Source organism: Castanea sativa, chromosome 7 (assembly GCF_040712315.1).
Source record: "Castanea sativa cultivar Marrone di Chiusa Pesio chromosome 7, ASM4071231v1".
Lineage (NCBI taxonomy): Eukaryota > Viridiplantae > Streptophyta > Magnoliopsida > Fagales > Fagaceae > Castanea > Castanea sativa.
Window position 1 is genome coordinate 44,901,451 of NC_134019.1, and position 22,811 is coordinate 44,924,261.

The 22,811-nt window shown below is 38.2% G+C and overlaps 1 protein-coding gene and 1 long non-coding RNA gene across 3 annotated transcripts; both read right to left on the minus strand.

Moving 5' to 3' along the window:
• Positions 1 to 1,525: 1,525 nt before the first annotated feature.
• LOC142642554 (uncharacterized) lies at positions 1,526 to 14,822 on the minus strand. 2 transcript variants are annotated; one of them, XR_012845677.1, is made up of 3 exons: positions 14,607 to 14,822; positions 4,749 to 4,824; positions 1,526 to 1,877 (listed from the first exon to the last, which is right to left on the minus strand). It is a non-coding gene; the product is annotated as an uncharacterized LOC142642554 (long non-coding RNA). The 2 variants fall into 2 exon arrangements; XR_012845676.1 differs by lacking the exon at positions 1,526 to 1,877 and adding an exon at positions 4,060 to 4,658.
• A 44-nt stretch (positions 14,823 to 14,866) lies between these two features.
• LOC142642553 (disease resistance protein RPV1-like) lies at positions 14,867 to 22,244 on the minus strand (the record flags this gene model as incomplete). Its single annotated transcript, XM_075816931.1, has 5 exons — positions 22,165 to 22,244; positions 20,865 to 21,401; positions 16,437 to 17,577; positions 15,440 to 15,715; positions 14,867 to 15,178 (listed from the first exon to the last, which is right to left on the minus strand). Coding segments are annotated over exons 2-5 (2,232 nt in total), but the record flags the coding sequence as incomplete, so codon positions are not given.
• Positions 22,245 to 22,811: the final 567 nt, after the last annotated feature.

A 22,811-nucleotide genomic window follows, 5' to 3' on the forward strand; every position in this document is an offset into this window, starting at 1 on the left:
TTTGCAGCACAGAAATTTCAGCTTTATTTTTTTAAAGAAAGGAAAGGCAAGTAAGGTTGTTCCTAGTTCTTCTTGCTTGAGTGTGTGATCAATTTGAAGAAATTACTATAGTCTAATTTTGAGGGTTGTTCGGCCAAGAGAGCCATTCACACCGAGTTCTACCCCGGGCGGCACGAATTAACCTTTAAAGACAATGTATTTTGCGTGATTCTATAGTTTGTGAGATCTTTCTAACTCTATCTATTTATTTTTGTCATTGCTAAATTTTTAAAATTTGTATTGTTGGATCAAAACTTGTTTATTTAGCCATATTTTTCAATAGACTTTTCCTGTAAGCCATTACCTTGGCTGACCAAGAAACCATCATTAAAAAAAAAAAAGCAATGTCAACTTTAATTGAATAATGCCACTAGTTTAAGTTTAGTTTGAAACATGTGGCCTGGTTTTATGACAAGTACAATTTATTTTAACATAAAGTTTGCTTGTGCTAGAAGTATACTAACCAAGAACATCTGCACTGTTAAAGCCATTACTGAACCTTCCAGTGGGTCTAGAGTGAGGAAAATCGATGCCTATAAATTGGCTCTTGCTTGGCTTCCTGGTATGAAATTGTTGGTCCCAACAGGGTCGGCCCTAGACATTTTGGGGCCTAAGGCGGGAACTAAAATTGGGGCATTTTTTATACCTATATATTAATTAAATTAATGTTTATTTAATATTTTTATATTATAATATATTTCATTTAAAATTTATTTTTCTTGCCTTTTGTGTCAATATTTTTCCAATTACTTAGATCATAAATATTTGGAGGATTATAATTCAACATGTCATTATTATTTTCATTTTCTTCTAGTTGAACATCATTATGATAAACTTGTTCATTTGTGACATTTTCATGATTATTTTCATTTTCTTCTAAATTATTTTGAAGTTCATTATCAAGATTTGTTTAATTGCAAAATTGAACATCATTGTTATCTTGCAATTGTATCAGTTCATTATTTTCTAACTCTTTTTAGTGAATTTCTTGCTCATTTGTGATATTTTCATTTAAATTTTGTGTTATATTTTATTTATTACTAATAACAAATTTATGCATTGATCCTTTTTGAGACTCAATTAATTTTTTTTTCTTTTTTTAAGTTTTTCATATCTAGATGCATATTTTCTAGTAGACATTTCTAATCAAACAATATATTTATAAAGACTAAAATTAAAAAAAACTTTCAAGTGTAGAGCAAATGAGAAATAGAACCTGATTTATATAGAAATTATTGTTATAGTTTCACCGAACAATATAAGTTTTTAGCAATCTCAACTTGCATAAATAAAGACTTATTTAATATATTACCACTAACTAAAAAAAATATGTATATATATAAAAAAACACAAGATTAAAATTTAAAAAAAAAACACAAGCATAACAAAAATTTAAGCAAAACTATAAAATTAGGCTTATTAATTTATAATACCCACCCACACAAAACAAATTACAAATCCTATCTATAGCCCAAAAAAAAAAAAAAAAAAAAGAAGGCTGAATCAGAAATCAGAATCATTACAAATACAATACGGCAGAATCATTAAATAAAAAGGGCTGAATCACTAAAAAAACAAAATCTTGAAGCTGAAGGCCCAAAACTTGAAGGCCCAAACCGGACCCCAAAATCCAAATATCTAGACTGTACCTAATTATTTATGCCTGATTCCTGAAGATTGAAGAATGAAGATCAGAAGATGAAGTTCACGGCTCACGGCTCACGGCTGTACTGATGAGGGAGGCGGAGAGCAGAGCAGATTCAGAGAGGCGGCGACATCATCTATTGAGTCCCTCAGTATAAAAGTTGTTGGTTAGTCTGCATCTGCCATGCTAAGCACTATAGCAGACAAGAATAGGAATAGAAGAGCCCATCTTTAGAAAGTGAGGAAAGAAACTGATATTTTAAAGTTTTTTTTGTGTCGATCAAAAACATATTGCATGCTTCAAATTTTCAATGCAGCTTCTATAATTAATCAATAACATCTTTGGAGGATTTATAATCAAAGCAGTTTTACAAAGATACAAGCAAGTGCAAGTAAAGCTGTCATTTCAACCAAGAATGTATACTTACATAAACAAAGGATGGATGGTTTTTTCTAAGACCAGATCAACCATGACCAGAATCTGCAATTACCGAATGAACACTTCTTTCTTGTCACTATAATTACCAATAGCTTACTTTTACACAACTCCATGACTAGAATGGCTAAAGTATTTACACTTGCCCGGTTTAATATTGTCAAATATATCAAGGCCTAAATACACACACACATGTATAAGCTTAGCATTTATTGTTACTACATTCCTGATGAACCACATTAGCGGTCACATCATCCACTTATTTTCTACCTCTTCTTTTCTTTTTAAAACTTTTTCTCTCCCTATTATTAATAATAATAAAAAACTTTTATTCTCCCTATTAGTCCACATTTACTATTACACTTCCTCCAATCTTTCCCTTCCCACTTTGTTTCTTTATCTTCCCACTACTCTCTACTTCACCATTACACTTTCTTCATCATTTCATATATTTTATATTTTGACTCTTCTTCTCTCCATTTCATTTGGTATAAATTTGATATTATCTCTCGTTTAATCCATATTTTTTCCACAAACAAATTGTGAGTACTCTCTCTCTCTCTACTTTCTTTTGGTGAATTTTTGTTATTTCTTATAACTCTGCTTAAGATAAATGGTTTTTTTTATTATAAAAAAAGTGTTTTGGTATTGTATTTTTTTTTTAATTTTCCATCACAAAGTCTTCTCTCTTCCTTTTATAACTTTGCTTTGGGTTAATATTTAGTTTTTTTTTTGGAAATAAGAATGTGAGTTTATATCAAAACACAATTTACATTACTATGAAGTTGAAGATGTCTACCAATTGTTTGAGTAACAAATTATTGTAAAGTTTATCTTTTATTCCTTTGATTTTATTTTAATTTTGGTTAAGATAACATTATAATTTTGTACTAAGTTTTTATTATTATGATAATCTTCTTATTCCTTAAGAGAGGAGAAATTTGAATAATAAATTTAAAACCTATAAAGTTTAGTTGTATATTAGGTAAATATAACACACTACAATAGAAATTTAAAAAAAAAATGGCTCACCTTAAGAAAATATTAATCAAACATACAAAAAATAATAGTATAATATATTTAAAGAGATAAAAAGATTAAAAAAATATTTGTAGAAACCTTAAAAAAAAATACTTGAAATAATTGTTATTTTTTATATATTACAACTCATTACATAATATTTATATATTCTCGCGCATTGCATGAGTTTGCCGCTAGTTCTAGTCAAAACTCAAGTCTAATCCTACTTAAGTGCACAAACAAGGAAACCTTAGTCCAATTTTACTTGGTGTGAGAGCAAAACAGTCTTAATTCTACTTGTACTTCAAACCTTGTAAGTTGTATTAATCTACTATTTAGGTTACGCAATTTCATTTTAATACATAGTAATATGTATTTATCAACAACTTTCTTTTGGAGACGTAGACCAAATGGCATTATTCTCTCTTTCCCTTTCTTTCTTGTACTTCCATTTTGTCTTGCTACATTATTTTATTTTTGGCGTTGAGTTCTGTACACCAATGACACATCACACATCACCATTAAGTTTGGACATACTCAAAAAGTATTGGGCTTGACCTACACTACAATGGGTTAAGTGTTTAGTGATGTACAAGAATTGGGCTTGGCCTACACTACAATGGGCTCTAGATCTGGAACTTTAAGAATACCTTTCTTCAACTTAGCAAAAAAAAAAAAAAAATCATTCCAAACAAAAATGGTTTGTTTGGATACCGTTTATTAAAAAAAAATTGAAAACTTATTACTGAAAATACTATAGCAAAATAATTTTTAAATGTGTAAATAGTGCCATAAGACCTAGTTTTAAAGAAAATTTTGTTGAATTTCGTACTTACGGGTCTCGTGAATAGTGCATGAGACCCACTGTTTAAAAACGTAATCGCAGAGGTAGCCATTTTCAACGCAATCCAAACTAACACGAAGTACCAAAATCACTTCTATAACAAAAAATAAATTTTCTTAATAAAAAAGAAAAAAAAAATCAAAATCAAGTGAAATTAGGAATTTGAAACAATTTTGTAACAGTCCCCAGTGGACCAGACCTGAACCCTTTCAAGTATTGACACGACTTTTGCCACATTGTGCAATTGCTTGGCTTAACTCTTTTCATATTCTGCTCGTATATCAAACAACACATTCTCACACATCAGGCGTGGGCTAGAGGTCTCAAATAAAACCTTAATCTGATTGCATTCACCATCTTGAACAGTAGGAAACCAACCATCACTTGACAAATACAGTAGCCAAATTTGGTCCACGCCAGAGCTACAGAAAATTTTAAAGTCATGACTCACGCGTGTGAGGCATGTCACCAAGGACTATCACACGAACTCTATTTATCAGCAGAAACCCAGAAACAGGTGGATAAAATGCATCAAAACAAGCACCAAGAGCAAATCCCCATCAACTTTTTATTACACCAATTTAGAGGCAGGTTCATGCTTACTAAAATGCAGTTACTGATCCATTCTCTTTCCTTTTGGAAGAATTTATATCCGGTATTCGAACAAAAGAGTCCCTGTACCATAACCACCACCCCAAACAAAAAAATTGAAGTTTAACAATTTGAGATTTGAGATTTGAGAGAGAGAGAGAGAGAAGATATTACCTGTAATGCCACTCTGCTGCTTTTTTTTTTTTTTTGAAGAGTAATACCGCTCCGCTGCTGCGCGCTCTCATCATACCTGATGATGCCGAAAATATCACCAGTGAGTTGCAAGCGCTCCTCAAACGAAAGCAATACCTGCAAAAAGAAAGCGAAGGACCTAGAAGAGAGCACCGGTGTGGTGTCGGCCAAATACCCTCCGAAGGTCAAGTTAGAATCTCGTTCCTTTAACCCTAGAGTGCTAGAGTTAAGAATATTATGCGTACCTTCATACTTAGGGTTTCTGGGGTATTTATAGTGAGTAGAATTACCTTTTTTTGAGGATGCAACTTCCTTCTCAAGTTCCTTTCCATATAGGAGTCTTCTCAAACGTGTGTCGCAAGAAGTCTAAATATACACGTTTGCGTGGGGATAAAGCAAAAGCTTATCTGAAGTATATCAAACGACATGCCACGTGGCATCCATAATTAATTTACACAAGACGGATATTCAGCAACACCTAACCGTCATAGCTGGGTCAATCATGGTGTCGATCCGTCCTCACTGTTTCCGTCCGTTTACTATTTTTATCCCCTTCAGTTGCCCCCTTCATTCCCTGGATCCGTCCTTATAATCTGACGGATCCATGGAATGACTAAAAGCAATGTATTAAATGGGGACGGTCTTGGCATACCATGAAGGATGACACGTGGCCTACATTTCTGGCGAAGAGCACGTGGCCTTCATGGATTGGCTATTTACTCAAACCGAGGCGTCGCTTCGTATCCCGCGCCCTCTGCTCTATAAAAAGCCAAATTTTTCTCCCCTCATTTTACCTTCATATGAAAAACTTGTGAGCAGAGCATAACCGTCACAACTATCGTGCCTTCCCGTCATTTCAGCAGATCCGTCCGTCAATTCTCGTCAGAAACCACTTCGATCCGGTACGTATTCCAAACCTTTCTCCGTCTTTCTTTGACTTTCACTGCTTTAAGTACATGTATTTTCTTTAGAACCGTCGGTGTCTTAGGTTGTACCGTCATAAATGTAGGTAATGTCTAGTGCGTCAAGTAACCAGTCGTTTGTCCGCGAGGGGGCGGGCTACGATGAAAAGTTTCCGTCAGGTCCAAGAGATCCTGACACTTCAAGTGAAGAGAGGGATCCGTCAAGTACCTCTTCTTCCCTTGATGGTGGTATAGAAACGGAGAGTTCAGAATCGTCCAGTAGTAGCTTGGACGGTGTGGATCCTCCCGTCGAATCAGTAATTGGCCCAGATGGCCTTAGGGAGTTCGTCATGCTGCCTCTCTGGACGGTAAACGATTTTAGGTCGTCCATGACCGAATCTCAACTCAACACACTTAGGACAAAGTACCAAATACCAGACAACATCCGTCTACGTCTTCCCAACAAATCCGAGAAATGCTACTACAAGGGGGTAGACGGTGTTGGGATCTACGAGCAAGCTTTAAAGGCGGGGCTCAGATTTCCCTTGAGTTCTCTTCACCGTCGACTTCTTCAATACCTTGGTCTGTCCGTCACCCAAATCTCCCCAAATGCCTGGAGAGTGTTCATTGGGGTTGAGGTTTTGTATGGGGCGATGTCTGAAGGTTCCCGAAGGTTGACGGTGGAAGAATTTTTCCATTGTTACCGTTCAACAGAGATCGTCAAGTCCAAGGGGATGTATAGCTTTGTAGCTAGAAGTCCCTTATTGAGGCTCGTCAGTGACACTCCAGACTCAAATAGAGACTGGAAGAGTCGTTACTTCTTTTTAGAAGGGGACGAATGGATGTGCCATCTAGGAGATGTATCTAACATGCCCGTCGACACAACATGGGGCATAATGCCTCCGTCGGGTATGTGTACCCCTTTTTGCTTCCGTCCAATCTTTAAAGTCAATTTAATTTATTTTCTAAGTCTAACCGTCCTTTATTGCAGCTCGGGACCGTCCTCAGGTTGACTTGGAGCAGTGGAGTTTTTTGGAGAGAATTTTTAACAAGACAAAACTGCAGGAAAGAACTTGGGCTCAACTCGTCACGCTTGATACTCTGAATTGGTATTGTGACGGACCCGAACCATCATCCGTTGCCCGTCAATACGATAACAGAGTTCGAAAACGTAAGTTCGTCAAAACTATACCCGTCTTTCATTTTTTTTCTTTTGCTTTACTTTACCTTTCCTGTCTCATCCGTCTTTGATTTGCAGAAATGGACGCCGCCAGGAGGAGAGCCCTTATTAAACAGCAAGCAGCAAAGAAAAAACAGGACGGGGGTCAAGCAAAGGGGACGACCCATACGGTACCGTCAAAACGAATCCAACATGAGAAGGCGGACCGTCCTCCGAAGAAACAAAGGACTACCGTTGAACCCGTCGTGGCCTTACAAGCTGAGAAAACGCCCGTCAAACACGGGAAAGGCAAAGGTTTAATGAAGGGTCCAACACCTTCAGGGGAGAAACCACCCGTCCTCTTCCGGGAAGACTCGAGCTATGCTCTCGAGAAGATGTCGTCAATGCTGACTGCTGACGACTACGCAGACCTTGGAAACCACTCGACGGAAGCGATGGGTGAAACAGGACTCTTCACCCTTGCTCAGGTAATTTTGGATCCGTCTACTATTGTTGCTAAGTTACTTTACGCCCGTCATTATCTTGACATCGCTTTTCTTTTGCTTCCAGGCCATGGTGATGATGAAGGGGCTCTTTGGCCGTTGCCTTAATCACGAGACATCCATGGACCGTCTGAGACAGAAAAACAAGACAATGGAGGAGGAGTTACATGAGCTGAAGACCTATAAGATTAATATGGACAGAAAGCTCAAGTGCTCGGAGCAAGTTAGAGGCGAAGTGGAGAAAGAGAATGGGCATCTACGTGAACTTTTGAATAATAAAGATAAGCAGCTGACGGAGACGGTGTCGAAGCTTGAAAATGCCAAGGAGATAGCCGTCCAAGAATATCGTGATTCTGAGAATCTTATAACGGAGCTCGGAAACTCCTTTGCAGACGGGTTCGACGACGCTATCCGTCAGGTTAAGTCGTCGTACCCTGAGTTGGACGTATCTCACATCAACATTGATGCTCAAGGGCAAACAATCGCGCAATCCGTCCAGTCAGAGAGTACAGATGAAGTGTTGGCCGTCACTGCTCCAGCCGATGAAGGTGAAGTTCAACCTCCTACTCAGCAAGACGACGGTCCATTGGACGGGAACTCATCTCCGAAGAACGAATAGAACACTTTTCCTTTTGTAAAAATTTATCACTGTTTAGTGAACTTTTGTTTGAACCGTCATTTGTAATTTAAACTTGATTTATTAAACCTTAAATGGCATGTTGCTTGCTTATTATCCATCGTATATTCAGATAACCCGTCCATTTTAACTAACCGTCCACCTTATGAACTTGATTTTCCAATCTTTTTGTGGTCTGCCTTATTTTATGGAGTTGTAATATGGGTGATCCGTCCACTATATGGACTTGTAGGCTCTTCACCCTTTGGGTGATCCGTCCACTATGTGGACTTGTAGGTTCTTCACCCTTTGAGTGATCCGTCCACTATGTGGACTTGTAGGTTCTTCACCCTTTGGGTGATCCGTCCACTATGTGGACTTGTAGGTTCTTCACCCTTTGAGTGATCCGTCCACTATGTGGACTTGTAGGTTCTTCACCCTTTGGGTGATCCGTCCACTATGTGGACTTGTAGGTTCTTCACCCTTTGGGTGATCCGTCCACTATGTGGACTTGTGGGTTCTTCACCCTTTGGGTGATCCGTCCACTATGTGGACTTGTAGGTTCATCACCCTGTGGGTGATCCGTCCAATTTGTGGACTCGTAGATTTGTCACCCTTTGGGTGATCCGTCCACTTTGTGGACTTGTAGATTTTCTTCGGTTTTGATTGACCGTCCACTTTTGGATTTGTAGATTTTCATCAGCATGCATTTTTTTAAAAAATTCCTCCCATAAGTTCAATAAACCAAATTGTTCATGAAAAAGAAAAGCTGTCTAAAGAGTAAAAACTACATCTGTCTAAAACTAAACTGAAAAGTAAGGCAGCCTAGGTATTGTGACTGCTGCACTATTGGTAGTACTTCTTCAGGTGCTCCGTGTTCCAGGGATGGCTCAACTTCTTTCCGTCTAATGTCTCCAAGTAGTACGTTCCCTTCCTGCGCCATGAAATGATTCGGTACGGGCCTTCCCAGTTGGGACCCAGCTTTCCCAGGGATGCATCTTTCGTAGCGCCAAGCACTTTTCGTAACACTAGATCTCCAACTTTGAAGTCCCGGTGCCGAACCTTAGAGTTGTAGTGTTTTGCCATCATGTCCTGGTACCGCGCCAGTCTTTGAGCCGCCGTTGCCCTGACTTCGTCAACAAGGTCAAGCTCTAGACGTAATGCTTCATCATTCTCATTCTCGTCATAGCTTTCCACGCGGTAGCTCGTCAAACCTACTTCTGCCGGTATGAGGGCTTCAGCACCAAACGCCAATCGAAACGGTGTTTCTCCCGTTGGCGTTCTTGCCGTCGTTCTGTACGCCCATAAGACACTTGGTAACTCGTCCGGCCATATGCCCTTTGCCCCCTCGAGCCGGGTCTTGATGATCTTTAACAAGGACCGGTTCGTGACTTCAACTTGTCCATTAGCCTGTGGATGAGCGGGTGACGAATAGTGATTCTTGATTCCTAGCTGAGAACAAAAGTCTCGGAACGCATCGTTGTCGAATTGCTTCCCATTGTCCGACACGAGTACTCTCGGGATCCCATATCGGCAGATAATATTTCTCCATACAAAGTTGCGAATATTTTTCTCCGTGATTGTAGCAAGAGCTTCTGCTTCCACCCATTTGGTGAAGTAGTCGATTCCTACTACCAGGAACTTCAGTTGTCTTGCTGCCATTGGAAATGGACCCATGATGTCCAATCCCCATTGTGCGAACGGCCATGGGGCCGTCATGGGTGTGAGTTCCTCTGTTGGCTGCCTAATAAGATTGCCGAACCGTTGACACTTATCGCAGGCTCTCACGTAAATATGGGCATCCTTCTGCATTGTCGGCCAATAATACCCAGCTCTGAGTAGCTTGTGTACCAGAGACCTCGATCCTGAGTGGTTTCCACAAATCCCTTCATGAACTTCCCTCATTACATAATCTGCTTCGTCATGGCCTAGGCATCTTAGATATGGTCGGGAGAATCCTCTTTTGTAGAGGATGCCTTTGATCAGTATGAATCGGGCAGCTCTAACCTTCAGTTTCCTAGCTTCTTCCTTCCCGTCTGGAAGCTTCCCGTCCTTGAGGTATGTCACAATTGGAATCGTCCAATCGTCTTCAGTGGTTAACTCCTGCACCTGAACGTTATCTAGCAACGACGAATATTGGACAAAGGATAATACCTGTTCTGGGATAACCATAGGTTCGGCCGAAGCAGCCTTTGCAAGTCGATCCGCTTCTTGGTTCTCTTCTCTCGGGATTCGAGTTATTGTGAATTGGAGGTCATTAGTTCGACCCTTCACTTCTCCGAGGTACTTTCTCATTCGTTCACTCCTGCAATCATAACTCCCATTAACTTGGCTAGCTATGATTTGGGAATCGGTGTATACCACTGCCTTCCTGGCCCCAGCCGCTATTGCAAGCTCCAATCCCGCCATCAGGGCCTCATACTCTGCTTCATTATTCGTAGTAGGGAACTCCAGACGGATCATACATTCAATCTTATCTCCTTCTGGGGTATGGAGTACAACTCCGACTCCTCCCGCATGCTTATTGGAGGATCCGTCTGTGTGAATTCTCCATGTGGGCTCCTCTGCTGCCCCCTGCTCCTCATGTGTAGTGAACTCCGCAATAAAGTCTGCCAATATTTGTCCTTTCACAGCTGTTCGTGGCCGGTATTGGATATCGTACTCGCTCAGCTCGATTGCCCACAAGGCCATTCGTCCAGCGGCTTCAGGATTGTTCATTGCTCTCCGCAATGGTTGATCCGTCAGGACTATTATTGCGTGTGCTTGAAAATACGGTTTCAGTTTTCGGGCTGCAGTTACAAGCGCGAAGGCGAGTTTCTCCATCCGTGGGTACCTTTCCTCTGCGCCTCGTAGCGCCCGGCTTACAAAGTAGACGGGCTTCTGTACCTTCCTTTCTTCTCTAATGAGAGCCGCACTTACCGCTGCCGATGAGACAGCCAGGTACAGGAATAATCCCTCCCCTGGTGTAGACGGGCTTAGCAACGGTGGGGCACAGAGATATGCCTTCAACTCTTCAAATGCTCTTTGGCATTCGTCCGTCCATTCAAAAGATCTCCTTAGCGTCCTAAAGAAAGGGAGACACTTGTCTGTTGCTCTTGATACAAACCTATTCAAGGCTGCTATCTTCCCTGTCAGGCTTTGCACTTCCTTCACCGTCCTTGGAGGAGCTAGATCCATTATTGCTTTTACTTTCTCGGGGTTGACCTCGATGCCCCGCTGGGACACCATGAACCCTAAGAACTTTCCAGCAGTTACTCCGAATGCGCATTTGCTTGGGTTCAGCTTCATTTTGTACGTTCGAAGAGTGTCGAAAGTCTCCTGGAGGTCCCTCAGATGATCCGACGCTTTTACGCTTTTTACCAACATGTCATCTACGTAGACTTGGACGTTCCGGCCAATCTGGTGCTCGAACATCTTGTTCATTAATCTTTGGTATGTGGCTCCTGCATTCTTGAGCCCGAATGGCATCACCTTATAGCAAAAAAGCCCTTGACTCGTCACGAATGATGTCTTCTCTTGATCTGTCTTCTCCAACTTAATCTGGTTGTACCCCGAGAAGGCGTCCATGAAGCTCAACAACTCATGTTTTGCGGTTGAGTCGACTAAGGCGTCAATCCGTGGGAGCGGGTAACTATCTTTAGGGCATGCTTTGTTCAGATCCGTGAAATCAACGCACATTCTCCACTTCCCATTTGACTTTTTGACCATTACCACGTTCGCCAGCCAGTCTGGGTAGTACACCTCTCGTATGAAGTCCGCTTCTCGTAGCTTCCGCACTTCCTCTGCTGCGGCCCGATCTCGCTCAGGAGCAAACACGCGTTTCTTTTGTCGGACTGGGGGGAAGGAAGGTGATACATTCAATTTATGAACTATGACGGCTGGATCTATTCCCGGCATGTCGTCATGGCTCCATGCGAACATATCTTGGTTCTCTTTAAGGAACATTAAAAGCGCATGTCGAATCAGTTGGTCGACCGAGGTTCCTATCCTGGTGGTTCGATCAGGCCTTGAATCATCTAGTTGGACTTCTTCCAATGTCTCCACGGGTTCTGCCATTATTCTCTGTTCTTCGATGCTCATTGTCTGTACAGGGTCATCCATCTCCATCATGGCCACGTAGCATTCCCTCGCAGTTACTTGATTTCCGCGTAGTTCTCCAGCCCCATGTTCAGTGGGAAACTTGATCATCAGATGGTAGGTTGAAGTGATGGCTTTCCATGCGTTGAGTGTAGGTCGTCCGAGTATGGCGTTGTATGCTGAAGAACAATCCACCACTAGAAAGGAGACATTTTTAGTTATTTGTCGTGGGTAGTCTCCTACCGTCACCTCCAATGTGACGGATCCTAAAGGATGGACTCGGGTTCCCCCAAAGCCGACGAGGGGCGCGCGTGCCGGGATCTGGCGCTCCTTTGCAATCCCCATCTGCTGGAACGCAGGATAGTAAAGGATGTCTGCTGAGCTCCCGTTGTCTACTAGAACTCGGTGGACGTTGAAATCCCCTACCTGGATGCTAACCACAAGCGCGTCGTCATGGGGGTGGTGAAGGCGCCGGGCCTCGTCTTCAAAAAACTCGATGCTGGAGCCGTTTCGCCGTATTCTTTCTAATGAAGGTCCCGTCGATTGGACACTTTGTACCGTCCGTAAATAAGTCTTTCTGGCCTTCTTGGACGATCCTACTGAAGCGTTGCCCCCCATTATCATCCGTATGTCTGCTACCGGTGGTCTGGGACGCTCGTTTTCCCGTCTAGGATTCTGCTCCTGAGGATGATCAGTTCTTTCCTTCCTCACGAACCTTTGCAACCTTCCTTGCCTTATAAGGGCTTCAATCTGTTGTTTCAAATCAAAACAATCCGTCGTATCATGGCCGTGGTCCCGGTGAAAGCGGCAATATCTATCTCTCGACCTTTTGTTCGGATCTCCCTTCAACTTACCCGGGAATGTCAAGCTTCCTTCATCTTTGATTTGCATTAGCACTTGGTCAATTGGGGCTGTGAGGGGGGTGAAACTTGTGAACCTCCCTGAAGGCGGTTTGGGTCTCCAGTCTTCTCGTCGATCTCTGGTTCTAGCCACTTTTCGTCCGTTATCTGGTTTCATATCTTCCTCTCTCTCCCTTTTCTTTGGTTTGTAGTCTTCTCTGGCCAGCAAGGCATCCTCCGCGTTCATATACTTCGTCGCCCTGTAATAGACATCGGACATAGTCTTTGGGTCATTCTTACATAGGGAAAATAAGAACTTACCCTCTTGTAACCCGTTTGTGAATGCTGCCACAAGTGTCTTGTCGTCGGCCTCGTCTATCGAGAGGGATTCCTTATTAAAGCGGGCTATATAAGACCTTAAAGTCTCACCCTCTCGTTGTTTAATTCCCAATATACATGCAATAGACCTCTTGTGCCGATGACTTCCAATGAAGTGTGACACGAACTGTGCACCTAATTCCTTAAAAGTGCCGATGGAATTAGGCGTCAACTTGCTGTACCAATCCCTCGCAGGCCCTTTCAAGGTGGTGAGGAAAGCCCTGCACATGATCTCGTCCGGTACACCCTGAAGATGCATTAGAGTTCTGAAAGACTCCAGGTGATCCAATGGGTCCTTGGATCCGTCATAGTTTTCTACATGGGGCATTTTAAACTTCGAAGGGACGGGGTATGAATTCACCAACGCTGTGAATGGTGAATCCGTTCTATGGACTAGGTCGTCCAGATTGCTGGATACCCTTCCCTTAAGGGCGTTCATCATGGCATCCATACGTTCCCTCATCTCCTGCATCTCGGTGGCTATGTGAGTCGGCACTGTTTCTAAAGCAAGTGGTGGATTGGTTTCTTGTCGCTCGGGTCTAGTCGGAGCGTTGCTGCCCTCAGGTCTTTCCACGTTCCTTCCTTCGGGGCTAGCGCCCTCCTGATCTTCCTGTGGTGCACTCTGATTTGCGGTTATTTGCCGCAACTGTTCTTCCAAATCATGATTCTGCTTAGTGAGGCGCTCAACCGCCGCCGCAAGCGTTTGGACCTGCCTTTCCAAAGCGGTGGCACGTGGTTTGTCGCCTTGATTGTTGTTCGTCGCCATCGATCGGGTGAGTGCCATGCAACTCTTTGTCTCAGGGATAGAGCGAGGCTAAAAATAATCAGAAGATTTTCTTCCTCTTCCCCACAGACGGCGCCAACTGATGATGCCGAAAATATCACCAGTGAGTTGCAAGCGCTCCTCAAACGAAAGCAATACCTGCAAAAAGAAAGCGAAGGACCTAGAAGAGAGCACCGGTGTGGTGTCGGCCAAATACCCTCCGAAGGTCAAGTTAGAATCTCGTTCCTTTAACCCTAGAGTGCTAGAGTTAAGAATATTATGCGTACCTTCATACTTAGGGTTTCTGGGGTATTTATAGTGAGTAGAATTACCTTTCTTTGAGGATGCAACTTCCTTCTCAAGTTCCTTTCCATATAGGAGTCTTCTCAAACGTGTGTCGCAAGAAGTCTAAATATACACGTTTGCGTGGGGATAAAGCAAAAGCTTATCTGAAGTATATCAAACGACATGCCACGTGGCATCCATAATTAATTTATACAAGACGGATATTCAGCAACACCTAACCGTCATAGCTGGGTCAATCATGGTGTCGATCCGTCCTCACTGTTTCCGTCCGTTTACTATTTTTATCCCCTTCAATACCCATATACTTCCAATTTGTAAAGTTGAAAGATTCTCAGATTACGTACAGAGTAGTGGGAAAGATCCCTATAATGAAAGGAATGGCAAATTTCTCTCATGACATTTCCTCTAAACTCAAAATACATCAAACGCTTTGATTCCCAGAGTTTCTCTGGCAATTTGGCAAGTTTTGGGGGTCCAAAAACAGTTGGAAGACATTTAAGGTATCGACGATCGAATAGATCTAATAAAGGGTGGGTAATGACGCAATAACATGAATACCAACCCAAATAAAGTTTTGATAGACTTTTTAAAATTCCCTCAAATTCAATCTCCCTTAATTTTGAGCAGCCATAAAGATTAAGAACTTCAAGGGACTCCATTTTAGAACTCATGCTAGGAAGATTGATAAGAGAGCGACATGCTCCCAAATCTAAAACAATAAGCCTACTGAGTTTCCCAATGGATGGGTGAATCTTAACCAGATTAATGCAACCCCTAAGATAGAGTCTCTCAAGGCTCCCGCTGAATTCAGGTGTCCAAATAAGTTTCCTAGAACCTCTAAGATCAATGCACTTCAACTTGTCCAAATACTGTTACAATAGAAGGGAGAAAAAAGGAATTAACAATTAGTTTCCAATAAATGTAGAATTTAGTTTAATAGGTAAATATTTTTCAAATTAAAGATTATTAATGAAAGGATGAAGCTCAAATATATGGGGTAGTATATTGTGTGTGTGCCTGCTCCGTGGACCCCATGGGATACTTAGTGTAAATACAATGAGAGTGCATTGAAGCACCGCCTAGAGAGATAAATAATAAATAATAGAAAAGCAATTAAAAGAAGTAATTACCTTTATTCCTTCCCAAAGATATTCAATTTCGCTCTCCCATAAAGTAAGTTTAACAAGTTTTACTGGTTGGAAACTGGATGGTAAACATTTTGAAGAATAGCCATCCCAATCAAGATATCTTAGATTATTAGAAAGATAATCGAGTCCATTTGGGATGTGCACACCATCAATCGTAAGCAATCTAAGATTATACATCTTTGACAAAGCTTTAGGAAAGGCTTCATAGTTCTGGATTGTTTCCCCTTCTAGAATTATGGCTTGAATTGCTTCTGTTGCCTAAGAATCAAAAGCAAAGGATCAATGAATTACTTGCGCAACAAAAGATAGAATTCTAGAATTACTCCAGTTTTATATTGTGGTAACCATTGATGGATTTAGGAAAGCTTGGGGGGTGGCCGGGAGGAATTGTCCCATTGAGCCCTCTTACAACATCTTATGTAAAGGTTTTCTTCTTGATACCCTGTTTAAGAATCATATATTAAAATTTTTATCTTTTTAGTTTTTTTTTTTCATAACCATACATTAAAACTAGAAAGGTGCAATTCTACCTTTTAGAAATTCAAGAACCAGTGGAAAAACAAATTTAACTGAAAAGTAAAAATAAGAAATTACAACATTATTTAAAGTGGTGAAAAAAGAAAATAAAGGACATGACAGATTTTTTTTTGTTATTAAAAAAATCAAATATTCTTTTGACTTAATTAGTAATCAAGACATGAATGATAGATTGATTGCATCAAGAAAAATGAATTCAAATTTACAAGGAATGATACAATCACATTATATTTTCAAAATATTAGAAATTGTCAAAGATATACTAGCATGTTAAATGAAATTTTGAATTTTATATTTCCACAGTTGATTAAGTACTTGGGTAGCTACTAATCTATCGGATCATTTTTTTTTCAAAGAACTAGTATATTGAATGAAATAATGTTCTTATACCTAATCATTCTTGTTTGCTGATTTTTTTTTTTTTTAGTTTTAACATTCTTACCATATTATTTGTCAATACATGAAGCAAATCCTCACGAAGCCATAACCTACTACGCTTTCCGGGCTCTGCTGATTCTCGACGGATAATTTCTCTACCCATATCTTGTAATAGATCATGCATCCGCAATTCCCCGAATTCTATGGTTAGGAGAGATTTATCCATAAGAACACTTATACCGATTCTTGCATCAAATCCACAATTCTCTAATATCTCCACTACCTTATGTTTCCTCTCCCCTCTAAAGAAACACGCAATATCCAAGAATATCTCCTTTACCATTTCCTCTAGTCCATCATAACTTACTTTGAGTATATCAAATATTTCTTTTTTCGGGATTTTTTTTAAACTCTCCAATGCACTTTTCCACACATCAATTGTTCTTCCAGCCAAAAAGGAACCCAAAACTATAAGAGCTAATGGAAGGCCTTTGGCATAGTTTTTTACAACACTATAGGAGATCTTTAAAAAACCTTCTTTGGGTTGCTCTTTTTTGAAGGCTTTTGAACAAAAAAGTTGTAGAGCATCTTGATCTTTTAATGTATTAGGGCTATATATTTTATCTTGATCCACTCCGTGTTCGACCAACAAATGTTTGTTTCTAGTCGTTATGATAATCCAACTCCCCGATCCAAACCAGTCATGCTTTCCAACCAAGTTTTCTAATTGGTCCAATTGATTAACATCATCTAGGACAAGTAAAACTTTTTTCTGACGTAGCATATTCTTGATCATCTTAACTCCCTCGTAAACATCCCATATAACTATATTTCTTCCCATGAAAATTTGTCCAAGTAGTTGCTTTTGTAATGGAAGCAAACCATTTTTTTCATAAGCTTCCCTAACATTAGCAATGAAGCTAAAACCTTCAAAATGATTAGAGCACATCTCATAAACAACTCTAGCAAGAGTTGTCTTTCCAAGTCCGCCCATACCACAAATCCCAATCATGTAAACATTGTTCCCTTGGAGACGTAAATATGAAGTGATTAATTCATCGACTAAAAAATTTATTCCTACCAAGTTTTTGGTAATGCTTTCTTTTTTTTGTTTATAAGTAAAGCTATTTGTATTGACTGAGAATTTCAAGTGCAATTTATGCAATATTTGCTCCACAATGTCTTGAATAAATTCTGACTCAAGCCTGTGAAGAAGAAAGAACAATAATTAGGTGATGATCCAAGCCAACCATAAACCCCCGGGAAGAAGAAAAATATTAGGCAATGACACTTTGGTAAACAAATACGAAATCATTAGCTCAAGTAACAAAACTACCCATATAAGAATTATATGATTATATATCAGATATACATGGCAAATGGACGGGTTGGGACACTACAGATTTTGTTATATTTGGTTGAAGATGAATCATATATATTATATTATGGTGGAAGTTAAGTGAAAATTTAATTCAGAATCCAAATTGATGAACCAAGAAATTCCCGTCGTCCAATGAAACCATTGGACGACCAAAGTGCCGTAAAAGAGCATTTAATGCATGGGCCATTGCACATAGACGAGCACACAAACCTTTTATTTTTATCGTCTAAAGTATCCAAAGTTTAAAGGGAAACAAAATAGAGACGTGACAGCAAAATTGGTGGAAGATAAAGTTGAAGTACTTCCAAAATATTAATAACATTGACCTCAGACAAATTTACCAAAGTAGGAGCCAGAAAACTGAAATGCTTTCTAATACTTGTAAAAAGAATGAAAAGATGGTAATGTTTTCTTTAGGGGGAGAAAAGCACTAATACTTGTAAAATGAGTGAAGAGATGGTAATGGTTTCTGCAGGGGGGAAAAAAACAAGATTGAAGCCTTAGTGCCAACACAAACCCAATTTCTTCCCTCTTGAATCAAGGCCCAAATTAAGGTATGTGATTTTCATTGTTGAAGAGTTAAAAAAAAAAAAAAATGCTTGATATGCTTTTTTTTTTTTTCCTTCCTGTTTGTTTCAGCGACGATGTTTTCTAGAAAATTACTCATTTTCAAAAAATTATGTTCTAAAAATCTATCTCATTTTCCTATGTTTAGTAGGAACCTTAAATGAGTTAGAAAACAATCTCCTAACTTCTCTTAATTAATTCGGTGTGAGATAAAGTTGTTTTCTAAAAACAATTAGTAGAAAAACAATTTCTAAAAATAAGCTATACTTTTTATGTTGACTATAAATAGTTTCCATTTGACTCATTTTTTTTTATGCTACCAAATACTAAAAATTACGGAAAAATATCTTTACATAATGTTTTTGATTAAAACAAACAGGGCGTTAAGAGAACATGTTCTTTGAATTTCTATTTCAGTGAACCCTTTTATATTGTACACTCCTTGAAACTCTACTTCTTCAAAATTATATTTAAACATCTTCTGTATAGAATAGTATTAAATAAACAATTGGTTTGTGAATAAAATGGTTAAAATGTTCAAACTTTGACTCATAACAATAAGTGAGCCAAAGCTAAATCTTTTCTAAAAACATTTGACATAGCCACCATGAATTTAATCCAATTTTTAACTTGGCATAAGGTAACTTTGGATCGGGAAAGCATCACATTGAGTTGTAAGAAGTGTTATAAATGTCTCCAAAATTGGTCTTTGATTGACTTAAATTATTGGGGGGCAGATTGAAGAATTGTTGAATGGTTGTCAAAGATTGTAGAATCACGTTACTTAATAATTGATTGTGTCTTCTTCATATGATTAATTAATTTTCTTCGTCATTACAAATTATGGTCTATCACCCATTTTTAGAGGTAGATTTTGACCAGAGAGAGAGAAGATGAACTAGGCATTTTCGCAGCACCTAATTGCTTGGTCATGATGCAATGGAGCTGGTGAGAAGGAGCCAAGGGAATAGAGGACAGCGTGCACCTCTGACACAAAGATCATATTATCCTCGTTGGTGTTGAAGTGGTTCAGCCGTTCAATACCTTATCCACCTCATCCATGTTCTTGAGGTAGACCAATGCCTTGTTTGAGCTAGCCTTGGAGTACGACTCCCAGTTTGGGTTGGGTTTGTTGTCACAGCTATGAGTTCAGTTTTTTTTTTTTTTTCACAGAGAGAGAGAGAGAGAGAGATTAGTTGTGATTTTGGATTATTTGTTAATGGCTATGGGTTCCGAGTTTTTGATTATTTGTTGTGATTTTGGATTTTTTTTTTTTTGGGCGGTGGGGAACTATCACCAATTAATTGTGTGAAACTGGCTTGATCAATTGGGTGTGATAGAGTTTTTTATGTTAATTTGCTTTAATTTTTTTTAGAGAGTTTTAACTTATAGAGTCCGTTTCTGAAGATAGATTTTTAGCGTCAGACTGATTCTTATCAATGTTCATGTTGCTCTTAATTCTTAAGGATTTTGATTGGGTGGCACATTTGAAATTTAATTTTATACTTCGTATTTGTTTTTCTTAGGACTGTGCTTCTACCTTTTAATGTCCAATTCAACATGGAGAATCTGAACAATTCAAAGTCTTTAGAAACTCCTACAGTTAATTTTACAGCATACTCATTAAAATTTTGTTGGTGATTGAATTTTGATTCTATCTTCTTCTCCCCCCCCCCCCCCCTTTTTTTGGGAATTAGATATTGTGGGGAAGAAGTGAAAAAAAAAAAAAATCAAGGGAAAAATTTGTCTGTATGTTGCAAATTCTATTTATTTGGAGAAAACCATGATAGATTCATTTTTGTCCAAACTTTAAGGGCTTGAATATAATAACTGAAAATTCACATATTAAATTGTGAAATGATTAAACCACAAAGATATATTGTAATTCAGCCCCAAAAAATATACTGAAGATATATATATATATATATATATATATATATATATATATATATATATATGTGTGTGTGTGTGTGTGTGTGTGTGTGTGTGTGTGTGTGTGTGTGTGTGTGTGTGTGTTTTGATAAGTAAAGAAAATATACAAAACAATCAAATACATAAATTACAAGCATCCATCAAATTATAAACCGAAAAAATAGTATGACTTTCTATGATAGAAAAATAGTAATAAATAAAATTTTTTGAGTTTTTTTTAGAGAGTTTCAACCTATGGTACCAATTGGTTTTTGGTATAATCTTGAAATATAACGAAAAAAATAAACAAAGTTAATAGATTTATGCTATAAAGATGAAGTTAATAAATTTATAATTCATAGAAAGTTATGCTCTTGAATCAAGTAGTTCTGTTTTAATCATTTTAAAGGAGCTTTTCTTCAGTCCTAAAGGCAAGGGGTCTCAAACTACTTGCAATAGTATAAGCCCCACTTGCACACAGTCCCAAAAATACAACCAATTTTAACTAGTATATGTAATATTTTAATCTGTGCACATTATGATACACCCTAAAAAGCTATTCTTGTATTTCGTGGTATGAAAGAATCATTTTCAAGTATATATCAATAAAAATAAATTTGTCATAGAAATTACCTATCTTGTAAATGCCAACCGGATAGACTGGTTACTTCTCTTAAAGCAAATCTCCACGTTTCTATTTTTTCCACGTTCTCTTTAAAACGTTCTGCATGTTCATTAAAAGCTTGTCCAAAAGTTCCCATTTGTTTCCGTACATCACATGGATCCACATCATAAAAAATCGGCAAAACTGTCAATCCTGTCTCTTTCATGCATTTAACAATTTTTGCAAGTTCATCCAAGCACCATGTTGAAAATGCATAGTTTATTGAGAAAATGACAATAGCAAACCTTGATTCTTCAATTGCTTTTAAGAGCTCCGTTGATATATATTTTCCTCTCTCAAGTTCTTCATTTTCCCTAAAGGCGAAAATGCCATTCCGTTTCAAAGCAGCATATAAATGGTCTGTAAAACTTCTACGAGTGTCGATGCCTCTAAAACTGAGAAACACATCATATTTCCACTGAGTTGTTGAAGAAGAATCCAGTGATGAAGTTGAAGCTCCTCCAGTCCTCATGGAAACTGATGGAAATATCCTTTTAAATCTTAAACTACAATATAGATACAAATTAAGTACATTAGAAAATAACGATAATAATAATATAAAAAAAAAAAAAAAAACCTGAAGAGTAAGAAATTAAAAGGAAAGTAAATTAAGGAAGAAGAAAGCAATTTGATGTGGATTTTCCACTTCAAGGACGAAGCGAAATGGAAGAAATAGAAGTGATCAATATGTGTGAAAAATGACAACTTACAGATTTGGAAATTGAAAATACAACAGTATTAATTGTAATGCTCGAAGCTTTCTTGAAGCAACGCCGGATTCAATTCCTATTAGTGTTAAATTCACATGGGTTTTGAGTTTTGAATATATATATACACACACACATATATTTAAGTCCATTGAAAATAAAATTTAACCCCTATCTTAGATGTTGAGCTAAAAATTGGCCCATATAAATACAAATCAGCCCAAACAACAGCACAAATCAGCCAATTTAACGGAAAATAAAATAAAATAATTTCCCTCCCGAAATTCACACCAAAAAAAAGAAAAAAAAAGAAGAAAAGGTCCGTTTGGCCCCGTAATTTCAACTGAACAAAGTTGCGTTTTGTAATGAACACGCCACAAACAGATCGTTTTTAGCTTTGCATTTTGTAAGAAATTGAGATTTTAAAACGCAAAAGAGCTTTGTTTTGTTTAGAATTCCGCAGCTCATAAACGCTTGTAATGTGATTTATCAAAAATACACCCATCAATCTCAACGGTAACAATGCAAAAGCAGCGAAAAAGAAGAGGAACAAGAGATAAACCTGCTGGTACCCAAAGTCTCCTTCTTTTTCTCCCTCTCCGTCTTCTTCAGAGAACGCCAACCAACTGTATTTTTTTGTTTCTGTCCTTAAAGCAAAGACTTCAGTGGAAGACTTCTATCATCTATTACTTAGCAAAAGCGCGTAAGAGCATCTTCCGCAGCATCTCCGAATTTTCAAAGTGAACCGTTACTTTTTCTTTTTTTTAATATACTTTTTAATAGATTCTTTATCTTTTTATTTATCTTATTTAAATATTTTATTTTATTTTTTTGAAATGTATTATTTTATTAATTTTTCGTTGTTTGTTTTATTAGAAAATTATTATGAAAATATTATAGTAATATTAGACTCATTATATGCGCTTTGCACTTGTGATAATTTTATTTTTTATTTATTTATTTTTTTGATTTAGTGTTATACTACTTAAAAGTGATATATAAATAACCATGAGTATTTTGTTTTTTAAAGAAAGAGATAAAGTAATGTGAAATAATGTTTAAATATGAGATAAAAGTGATATATAAATAATTGCGTGTAATTTTTTTTAAAAAAAAAGAGATAAAGTAACGTGGAATAATATTTAAAAATGAGATAGAAATAATGTTTTAAGTTTTAAACTGAATGGAGAAGATAAAAGAAAATTCATC